Source organism: Monodelphis domestica, chromosome 5 (genome assembly GCF_027887165.1).
Source record: "Monodelphis domestica isolate mMonDom1 chromosome 5, mMonDom1.pri, whole genome shotgun sequence".
Taxonomy (NCBI): Eukaryota; Metazoa; Chordata; class Mammalia; order Didelphimorphia; family Didelphidae; genus Monodelphis; species Monodelphis domestica.
In genome coordinates, this window is record NC_077231.1 from 76,240,636 (window position 1) to 76,251,985 (window position 11,350).

The 11,350-nt window shown below is 40.5% G+C and overlaps 1 protein-coding gene and 1 long non-coding RNA gene across 4 annotated transcripts in view; one reads left to right on the plus strand and one right to left on the minus strand.

Moving 5' to 3' along the window:
* Positions 1-11,350, plus strand: part of PLEKHG7 (pleckstrin homology and RhoGEF domain containing G7) — a 90,745-nt gene that overhangs the window by 64,407 nt on the left and 14,988 nt on the right. For both annotated transcript variants that reach the window (XM_007503208.3, XM_007503207.3), the window contains exons 12-14: positions 2,984-3,099; positions 4,138-4,231; positions 9,497-9,576. In XM_007503208.3, the coding sequence (XP_007503270.2) occupies positions 2,984-3,099; positions 4,138-4,231; positions 9,497-9,576 (290 nt within the window). The remainder of the gene's footprint in view (positions 1-2,983; positions 3,100-4,137; positions 4,232-9,496; positions 9,577-11,350) is intronic.
* LOC130454509 (uncharacterized) overlaps positions 1-11,350 on the minus strand; it is a 57,103-nt gene that overhangs the window by 36,220 nt on the left and 9,533 nt on the right. For both annotated transcript variants that reach the window (XR_008912110.1, XR_008912111.1), the window contains exons 2-4: positions 9,452-9,543; positions 8,011-8,033; positions 875-958 (exon numbers count right to left, since the gene is read on the minus strand). This is a non-coding gene — a long non-coding RNA (uncharacterized LOC130454509). The remainder of the gene's footprint in view (positions 1-874; positions 959-8,010; positions 8,034-9,451; positions 9,544-11,350) is intronic.

Below are 11,350 nucleotides of genomic sequence, written 5' to 3' on the forward strand. Positions count from 1 at the left end.
GACCCTTGCTACCTGTGTGATTTGGGGCAATTCACTTGACCTCAGTTTTCTTATCTGCAAAATGAGGAGATTAGACTTGAAAGCCTCAAAGATCTCTTTTAGCTCTACTAAATATGCAATAACAGGTGAGAGTTGAGTGCCAGGTAGGCACCAAAGGTAGATGGACAGTCCTGAAAAGAGCTCAGCATGCCCTAACACCAGAGGGGCTAATCTTCCTTTTTTACCCCAAGTATATAAAGATTTTCCCATTTTCCCTGCTGGAATGGGCATATTAGAAGAATTTGTCCTAATGGCCATGAAGGTGGCTAAAGTAGGCGCTGTGGAACACTTGGGGCTTTGTCAGACATGGAAGATACCAAGATCCCAAGGTACCAGTTGTCCTAACTTTTATCTTGCCACTTGACTTTGAATGACTTTGGAAGAGAGAGGGAGACTGACAATTTTGTGCAACTCTGCCTCACTTAGACCCAATTCCTGTGCAAGTCATCATCCCATGATATCCTTGGTCCTCTGCAAGCGAAGGCAAACAACAAGGTAATCCTAGGACTTGAGAGTGAGAAGACTTGGATTTCATGTCCTGTCTGGCATTTATTGGCTCAGTGACTTTGAGAAAGTCATATTGCCTCTATAGGTCTCAGTTCTCATCTGTCCACACCAAAATGAATATAGGAAGTTGAATGTCATAATCTCTAAAATTACCGTTCTAAGGTTCAATGATTAGGTGGATGAAATGTCTTTCTCTTCATTCTTTAAAACCCAACTCAAATGCCTTCTCCTCTTTGGAAAAAATGACCTAACTTGCCTAGGGCAAAACCCACCACTTGTTCCCACCATACCTCTCATGGTAATGAATCTCATTCATCTGTCTACTGACCTTCTCTGTTTTGAGGCAGAAAGCCCAATCCTGGCTCCTGAGGGCCACTTTTCTGGGAGATAATTCCACTGATCTGAAGTCACACTGGGGAGAGAAATATTTAGAGCTAGGAAATTTGGATGAAGATTCCTTTCTCCTTGAATATCAACTTTATCTTTACCAGACATGTTTTCATTGGTGTAGGAGGATCTCAGGGGGAAAATTCCTCTCTTAATAAAAAGGCAGCTTGGACAGCATAGTGGATAAAAGGCTAGAAGAAGTCAGAAAGATTTGAATTTGAATTTTACCTCAAACACTAACTGTGTGACCCTGGACAAGTCACTTAACCTATTGCCTTAGTTTCTTATCTGTAAAATCTGAATGGTAATAGCACCTACACCCCAGGTTATTAAAAAAATAAATCAAATGAGATAATATAGGTAAAGTGCTTTGAAATGATGTACAAATGTTATAATAATGGCAAAGGACAGCTTCTCTACAATTTGTAGTCTTAAAGAGTTTGGGGACACTGCAAGGTTAGGGGAACACAGCCATTTTGTGTCAGAGTCGTCTTGAGCCCAGGCTCACTATCCTCTACTCTGTATTGTTTTCCAGACTTTACATAACATTTTATTTTACAGCTCTCTAGGGAACTTCTAGATTATAAACCCTGTGCAATTGGATCTTGCAACCTTCTAGCCTGTAAGTGCTTTGACTTAACTAAATATGGTGCCTACTCAAGTGCTCAGAATGGGGCTTTGTCCATTGGAGACCATTATTAAGTGTTTGCTGAACTTAAAAAAGAAATTGAATTGAAGCAGGCATGATAATGGCTTGCCTCCTCACTTCTATTTTCCATAATGGGAAATTCTAAATGAAATGAAGACATTCTGAGTGATTTATGCTAAGTGTGTTGTGTGTTAGGCTCTCTCAAGAGTGTCCAAATAGGGCATAAGTTCTCTCTGAAGTTCCCAATTAGTTGCTGTACAAAGTTGATGTTACTTTTTATCATCGTTAATCTCCTTTTGAGAGCTACAAATAAAAATTGGCAAATTCTTTATTTTCCTAATCTTGAAGCTTTGCTTTCCCTTTTAGTCTGTCTCCAAACAGGCCAAAGGTTTAAAATAGATTTCATCCAGCCAAGGAATAAAAAGAAGTTTGGTTAACAACTCCATGTTGAGATGTTGTATGCAGTGGTTTACAAGAATATTCTTGGGGACAGCTGGGTGGCTCAGGGAATTGAGAGCCAGGCCCAGATAGGGGAGGCCCTGGGTTCAAATGTGGCCTCAGACACTTCCTAGCTATGTGACCCTGGGCAAGTCACTGAACCCCCATTGCTTAGCCCTTACTGCTTTTCTGCTTTAGATCCAATACACAGTATTTATTCTAAGATGGAAGGTAAGGGTTTAAAAGAAAAAGAATATTTTTTTATTAAGAATTGGGAGAGATTTTTTAGGGAAATATCAGCTTTTTCTCTGGAGGCCCACCAATAAAGGGTGATTCCGTATCGGTCTGATATGATATCAAATGCAGTTTGGGCCATTAAAAATAGTCTCACCTCACCAGAACAATGAAGTAGTCTCTGAAAGTTCCCATTAGTCATATGGGTCAGTGGGTCTTTGGACTCTCCTTAGTCTCTCCAAATGAGTTTACATCATTTCATATCTTTAAAAGCAAAAGAAATGGAGCCTTGGGAAAGGAATGCAAACCCACGAGGGAAAAAACAATGGATTAGCTTCAACCTGTTACCTCCCCCCAACACCAACATAGCAATTGCCTCATTAACTCCAGTATTTTTATTTCTCCAATTTGGGACAATGCCCCCCCTCCACCCGCCCGGGGAGAGCAGATACCCCTGAGGAGTGACCTCAGTATTACACAAGTAAGCATCCATAATTCATTTCCCATTTGCTGATCCGTGTTAGTAAAGACGAAAGCCTAATTTTGCAGCAGTGGACTTTTCCTTTGGCATGTAAAGAGCAATCGGTATTTCTGAAGCTGCTGAAGATGCCAAGAGGCCAGCAGGGAGGGGTTTAGACAGCGATCAGAAGAGGCCCAGGAGCCACGTGTTGTCATGCCCTTGGATATGAGGGGTCTGTGTAAGAAGACCTGACTGTTCTCATTTTTTAGGTGACCTTGAAGGAAAAGTGAAATGGCTTGACAATTTTCAAAAGTTTCGGCATCTCCAGGAAATCATAGTGTGGCCTCCACTTTGGGATCGAGATAAAAGGTTCTTCATACCAGAGGTATACCCAATGGGGCTGCCATTTCTTCCTGTGAGTTTGCTTTCCAGGGAAGGATGCGCTATTACTCAGCCCCATTGCTACCAAGGAATGAAATCGAATCATCACCAGGAATTTCTGGACCCAGGGCTAGCACCACAATCCGTATCTAAGGCCCATTACGTGAAAACTGCCCGCATTGGCAGGCATGGGACACCACATTATTGCAGGGAGACAGGTATTGGGAAACATGTGGTATAATGAAAAGAGAACCTGGTTCTCGAGGTAGAGGACCTGAATTCAAATCTTAACTCTGTACCATAGTATGAGTGACCAGTGGCAAGCCTGACCTCCCTGGGCTTCAATTGGAATTTGGATTAGATCAAAGGTTTATAACTTGGGGTCCATAAGCTTATGTGCTTTTATAATCATCTGAAAAACATAATTCATTATAATTAATTTCTTTTCAATTCTATTCATTTTGTTTTATGAATTTAAAAATTTGATTCCAAGAAGGGGTCCTTAGGCTTCACTAGCCACTCTCAGAGGTATCCATGACACAAAGGAGGTTAAGATCTCCACCCAGATGACTTCTGAAGTCTCTTCCAGCTCTAGATAAGTGGACCGGTGCCCTCCTGGGACATTGGCATGATGTCACCACTGCAGAACTTGCCAGAAAGGGTGAAATCAGCCACTCCAGCACACCAAATGACTTACAGTGTTACCAGCACCCTCGAAATATGGCTCCCTGGAGTAAAGCCCCAGGTTGCCTGTCCTCGGTACAGTTTAGCAAGTAGATATTCTGGGCCAGTAGCATGACTTCCATCTGAGGTTTATTTTGTATGAGGAAAGTAGGTAACTAAAAGGGTTTCTAAGAGCACTAGTCAGCAGTCCCGTTTGTAGAGCACTTAGCACAGTATCAGGTGTGAAGCAGCCACTTCAGAAAGGCTTGGTCCCTTCCCCTTAGGGCACATAGCTTGGTACCCCTCCGGCTTCAGTTTATGTGGTTGATATGTTCCCCTTGCTCCAAGCCCTAAATGGTTTTCTCTCTTGTTTTTCAAGTGCTTGAAACACATTTTTAAAGAACACATGGCAGAAAGCATCTTGTCACCAGCCAACAGACACCTCCTTCATGAAGGGAAGTTGACTCTTGCAGGTAATGAACCATTTTCCTTTAAACTACCAACACTTTCTGCTTTGTATCTAGTGGGACAGCCTGGTCTCTTGGTTTGCTCCCTGTTTGACGGAGAAGAGAAATAGAGCCCAGAGTAGCTAGGTAGTAGAATGGATGGAGCACTGGACCTGGGAGGACTCATCTTTCTGAGTTCAACTCTGGCCCCAGACACTACCTGTGTGACCCTGGACAAGTCATTTCACTCTGTTTGCCTCAGTCTTCGTAAAGTGAACTGGAGAAGGAAATGGCAAACCACTCCAGGATCTTTGCCAAGAAACACCAAATGGCTCACAGAGTCAGACCCAACTGAAAAATGACTGAGCATAAATAATATGGAAATGGGTATCAAGTGATAACATTTGTTTAACTCAGTGGAATTGCTTGTTAGCCCTGGGAGAGGGGAGGACAGAAGGAAGGGAAAGAAAATATATCATGTAAACATGGAAAAATATTTTTAAAAGTTAAAATTTTTAGAAATGACTAAGCAACAACAACAAAGAACAGAGCCTGCCTGTTTGTCAACCTGATGCTGGATGATCAATACACTGAACTTAGAAGGAGGACCCAAGTTTACATCTTTCTCCAATATGTACACATTGTTTTATCCTGAGGAAGTCACATTGCCTCAGTTTCCACATCTGTAAAAAGAAAGGGGAGGTAGACCTGATGGTCTCTCTGATTGCTTCCATCTCTCTCTCTGCTCTGATGCACGTGTCCAACACTTTGTAGAACTCTGTGGGTCCAAATCCCACCTTAGATATTCACTAGCTGTATGGCCCTGAGCAAGTCACTTAACATTTCTGTGCCTCAGTTTTTCATCAGTGAAATATGAGGACCAGACCTGATGGCATCAAGGATCCCTTTGAACTCTATGATCCAATCTTCTTATTCTAATGTTTCATGTTGTCAGTGCTGTGGAATATTTCCTGTGCAGGGTCAGGCTTATTTCCCTTTCACCTCTGAGATGGAAAAGCTTCACTGCATATTTTATGGCACAGATTCAGAGCTGGAAGAGACAGCAGACGTCAGCTCATCCAATCTTCTCGTTAACAGATGAGGGAATGATGGCCCTGAAAGAAGCCACTTGCCCAAGGCCAGGTTTGTTGTTCAGCTGTGACAAGTGCCCAGCTAGGGTCACTTAGCTAGTAAAAATGCTTGAGGTCTGACTTGAATTCAGGAAAATGAGAATTCCTGACTGCAACTCTATCCACTGCAACCCCCCACCCCAGCTGCCCCCCAAGGCCACATGGGCAAGAAGTAACAGACTCAAGATCTGAATCTAAGTCATTGTGATTCCTAAGACAGATGGAGCTTTCTCTATTATGCTATTTTGCCTTTTAAAAAAATTACTTGACCAATATTAATTCCTTTGATTACAAACCTCCTATTTTCCTTGGAGATTAGAAGGAAATGGTAAAAAAAAAATAAAAAGAAATAGCTTCCACATTAATTGCCGTATCCTAATTCACTATTGTTGCGGTGAGGGAGAGAAACGGGGACCTAAAGATGCCCTTTGGGACCTGTAATAGGCTGGTAGTCAATCCTGGGTTGAGCCTCCTACAGGGGTTCTTGTGTCAGATGTGGGACACCAACAGAACATGACTAGCCCAGGGAGGCCACAGCCACTGGAGACCTCCTAAGGGCTCTTTATGATGGCAGAAGCCCTCGCTGTCCAAAAGTCCTCTAACACAAATAGCATTATTGTTGGAGAAAGTACTTACAGTGAAAGAATAAAAGCCAAAGGAAATGATGTCCACTAAAGTCGGGGACGGACGACTCATGTCTTATTTTCAGCTTTGTACCAGCTCAGACCTTCAGTGGTAGATACTAAGGCCATCTCCTCCCTGGGTTTAAAGGAGTTGAAGGAGGAGGAGTTTTACCAGGCTGAAGCAAACAAGAGAAATCTTCAAAGACTTCCTATTTAAAAGGAGAAGAGGGTAATGGGTAGGGATGATGTCAAGGGTTAGAAAGACCTAGGCTCAGGGGCAGGAGATGGGTTCAAATTTGACCTCAGACCCTTCCTATCTGGGTGACCCTGATCAAATCTCTTAACCCCCACTGCCTAGCCAATACATAAGATACATGTAAAACCCAGTAGAATTGCTCATTGGCAACAGGAGGGGGGGAGGGAAAGAATATGAATCATATAACCATGGAAAAATAGCCTAAATTAATTAATAAACTTTTTTTAAAAAGACCAATATGTAAGATTGATTCTAAGATAGAAGGTGAAAGAAGGAAAGGAAGAAAGGGGGAATGATAAGGAGAAAGAGAGAGAGGAAGAAAGGAAGGAAGGTAGGAAGGAAGGAAGGAAGGAAGGAAGGAAGGAAGGAAGGAAGGAAGGAAGGAAGGAAAGAAGGAAGGAAGGAAAGAAAAAAAAGAGAGGGACCTAGACTCAAAAATCGAACCTCTTACATATACTGGCTGTGTGATCCCAGGCAAGTCACTCTTGGGCCTCTCCAAGATTCATAAATTACAGAGAATAGGATGACCTACATGAGGGGAGTGGGTGTCCCTATTGGGAATTGATTAAACCAGTGAAATCACTGATTCAGACCTCTTCTCTCCCTTTCCCCAATTAGACCTTTCTAATTAATTTAATTTTTGCTGAGCTGATTGTTGGCTATTTCTGACTTCCCATCCAGACTCTCACAAGTTCTGGTTGTTGAACTCTGGATAAGTCATTCAACTTTTCAGTGACCGGATCTAAGAGATCCAAGGGGAGTCGAAATTTATAAAAGACCATAGAAACATGAATTCAAAGCTGGAAAGAACTATAGAGGTCATCTGATCCATTTAACAGATTAGGAAATTGAAAGCGGGAGAGCTTAGGTACTTTTTCAAGGCATATAGGTAGGAAGAGGCTGAGGTCAGGATTTGAACCCAGGACCTAAGAATCCAAAATCTGTCTTCTTTTCTACTCTATCATACTACCTCCTTTTTTGGGGACAAGATAGATCAGCTAATTTTCTTTATCTAGCTAAACACAGCTATGAATGAAACAGCCACAAATTTGAGCAGCTTGAGGTTTTGACCACAAAATATTGTTTCTTTCATGATGCTGAGAATGCAGACCTTTTCCAGATGACCATTTTGTGAATTCTGCCAGAGATATTTTTGTTCAGAGATTTTCTGAAACTGAGATGCCACTATTTTTAATAAAAAATAAAATTGTGAATGTTTATTTTTCATCATCATTATAATGGTTAACATTCATATAGTATGTACTATGTGCTAGATGCTTTACAATTATTATCTCATTTGATTCTCAAAAAAACTCTGGGAAATATGTGCTATGCTTATTCCAATTTTATAGACAAGTAAACTGATTTGCCTAAAATGATACATGGCCTGAGGCCATATTCAAACTCAAGATGAGTCTTCCTGACTCTAACCCTGGTGCTCTGTGCACTATGGCACCCCCTAGCAGTCCCATTCATAATGGTTACAACAATCAAATGGATAGAACAACCACAAAACCATCAAAAATGGATGTTACATTAAAAAGTTGTTAATGTTGCAATAAAATTACAAAAAACAAGCCTAGCCCCAAAGAAGTTACTTTGTGAAAAGACACATCCCGCCCTCAATCCTTTGCAAAGATGGGAGGTCCACAAGTGTGGAACATTGCATCTATTTTCAGATTTTTTTCAATATATTGATCTTTTGTTTTGTTCTTTTTCTCCCCTTGTCTCAAAAGCAAAAACAAAAAACAAATAACCTTTTTGTCCAAAAGAATGAAGAACAAATACATTACTCACCTCCTGCTGGAGAGATGATGACCCTATAATGCAGAGAGAGTCATACATTTTCAGACATGGATAACATGGAAATTTGTTTATTTAATGAGGGATTTTTCTAAATTATTTAATAAGGAGGCATAGGCAGTGGGAGATACAGATTAATCAAATAAGTTACTTTGTTACTTGAAAATTTAAAAATAATTTTTAAAATGTTTGTTATATGAGATAGTCCTTCAAGAGGGTGAAGTGGAAAAATACCAAAATACATTCTGATGATATCCACTTAAGGTAACTAGGTGATTCAGGAGATGGAGCAATGTATCTGGAATCAGGAAGATGAAGTCAAAATCTTCAAAGCAAGTCACTTAACCCTGTTTGTCTGATTTTCCTTATTTGTAAAATAAACTAGAGAAGGAAATGGCAAACCACTCCAGGATCTTAGCCAAGAAGATGGGGTCACAAAGAAGTTGACAAGACTGAAAAATGACTAAACAACAAAAAAATTATATATAATATTTTCCTGGCTCTACTTCATTCTGCATCAGATCATGTAAATCTTTCCATGGTTCCTTTTATTCCTTGTCATTGTCTTTTCATATTACATAGACAGTTTATTAGTCATGTGTCACAGCCAATCCAGAAAGAGACGTTTTATTGGACCCCTTGAGTGTAAACCTACTCTTTGAATCTCTGGATCAAAGGGCATAGACACTTTCATCATTATGTTTACATAATTCCAACTGACTTTCCAAAATGGTTGTACTGTTGTACAACTCCACCAACAATGCACCAGTGTGCCTATCTTCTCACAACCCCTCCAATAATGGCAATGTTCATCTATTGTTATCTTTGCCAGTTTGCTGGGTGTGAATAAAGTAAAATCTCAGAGTTGTTTGATTTGGAAATTTTTTCCATATAGTAGTTAATAGTTTGCCATTTTTCTTTTGAGAGGTATTTATTCACACCTTTGGTCATTTATCTATTGGTAATGGCTTTAATTTTTGGAATTGGGGTTAATTAATATCTATTAATTGTCTATGTATCCTGGATATAAAAGCCTTAATAGAGAAATCTCTTTGAAGACTTTTTCCCCCCATTTGAGAGCTTCCCTTTCTTAACCTCAATCCATTCATTTTGCTCAGGAAAAAGCTTTTTAATTTCATGTAATTAAAATGATCTGTTTTGCTTTTTGTAATTTACAAATGTTCTGTCCACTGTGACACACTGCCTCTACCATCTAGGAATGGGATGGGATAGGATAAGATCTGTGATTTCAGCAGTAGAGGGAAGTTCTCTTCAGGAAACTCTCTTTACCAATCCAGATTGGCATTTTCTGTGCAGGTTACAGTCTAAGAGTTTGCCTGTGGGTTCTGAAGAGTTCAAAGGCTTGCCAGTGTTATACAATGAGTATATGTCAAAGGAGGGATTTGGCACAACTAAAATCTTTTTTAAAGCTTACCTTACTGTTTCTTGTCCCACTTTTCCCTTCTCTCTCTTTCCCCAGAAAGTACCAGATTCCTGGATGTCTATTTGTTTTTGTTTGATGACTTCCTATTAATTACGAAAACCAAACACAGCAAAAAGGTAATAAGCAATTTCTCACCTTGATGAGTTGTTTTGTTTTGTTTGTTCTTTTAAATAAGTAGTTGTGGTGGTGGTGGTAGTTTTTACAAAGAGATGCAGCCAAAATAAGGTTCTCAGGACCAAAGAATTAGAGCGGGAAGAGACTTATCCATCCAGTCTAACTCCCTTATGATCCAAATGAAGAAACTGAGGCTGAGGAGAGATTTAAGGACTTAAACATAACCTTCCAGTGCAATAGCTAGAAATCAATAAAATAGATGTCCAATTTTTCTAGGATTTCCAGACCCCACCATAATGAATTTGTGGTACATAGTGGTATTCACCACAAAGGAATGCTGGGGCAAATATCTGTTAACAATACCCTTGGGTATTCTGCAAATAAGTGATGGGGAGGTAGAAAGCATGTAGAATAGGGAAGGAGGTCACCCAGGACCACCATCTAGAAGCATATTTTAACTAATTGTTCTTAGTAATCAGGCGCTAAAGCTCTATTATTTCTGTGTTGCCAAAGGACCATATTCTAAATTCTCTCCTGGAGCAGAGCTCTCTTGAGGGCTCTACAAAAATGCATAGGGAAGGAATAAGAATTTGTAAAGTATCTACATTACAAACACTACCTCATGTGAACATTACAACAAGCCTCCAAGGTAGGCACTACTATGATCCCCATTTTGTGGACAAAGAAATCGGCAAACAGAAGTTAAGTGACTTGCCCAGGATCCCACCGCTAGCAAGTGCCTGAGGCCATATTTGAACTTGGGTCCTCCAGAATCCAGGCTCTGCACGCAATCCTCTGTCACCAGTTGCCTCTGAAGAGGTACCTTTTACAGAAGAGGTGGTTCTGTTGAGGCCCAGGAGACCAGGGAGCTCCCCCGTGCTGAGACTCATATACAATTACATACTAATATACAGTAACTCCATTCCCCCCCAGCACTGCTTGGAAGGACCAGTGAGCCAGACTTTTTAAAGCAAGGCAGGAGAAAGGACTGGAGGGTAGACTCCAACCCATTCCAACTTCATAAGCCAAAATCCTTTCCGATCCAGAGCGAGATTTTGTTTTTGCCCAATTCTTGGCTGGAATCATAAGACACGGAAGAGCGGAGATTGGTTTCAGTTTTTGTCTTCATCTCCTGAAGTGCCCAGCAACAGTGCCTTCTGTGTAGCAGTAGCTGAAGAAATGTTCATTGAATTGAATGGAATGGAATTGAGTTGAATTGTTTGACCTTCTTGGAGCGGCTTTTTGCTGGCATCTATTAGCCATGGACTATGAAGCTCTCCTGGACTTGGGTTTCAAGAATAGAGGTATTGGGTTCAGGACTTCAAAGAACAGAGGCAGACATACCCACCTAAAACTTATACTAGAGTTTATTGAATAATGTATCCCAACCGATGGGGTTAGTCTATTACCATTATCCAATAATCCCAACCATTGATCCTATTACTCCCTTGATTTTTAAAAAACTTTTACCTTCTGTCTTGGAATCTATCAGTTCTAAGGCAGAAGAAAGGTAAGGGCTAGGCAATAGGGTTAAGTGACTTGCCAGGGTCACACAGCTAGGAAGTGTCTGAGGCCTTGTTTATATGGGTATATGATTTGGAGTTCTTAAAAGGTTACTCTATTACAAAAATGAACAGTATGGAAATAGGTATCGTGACAATACATGTATAACCCAGTGGAATTGCCTGTCAGCTCTGGGAGAAGGGAGGGAAGAGGGGAGACAACAAGAATCATGTAACCACAGAAAAATATTTTTTTAAAAGAAAATTATATTAA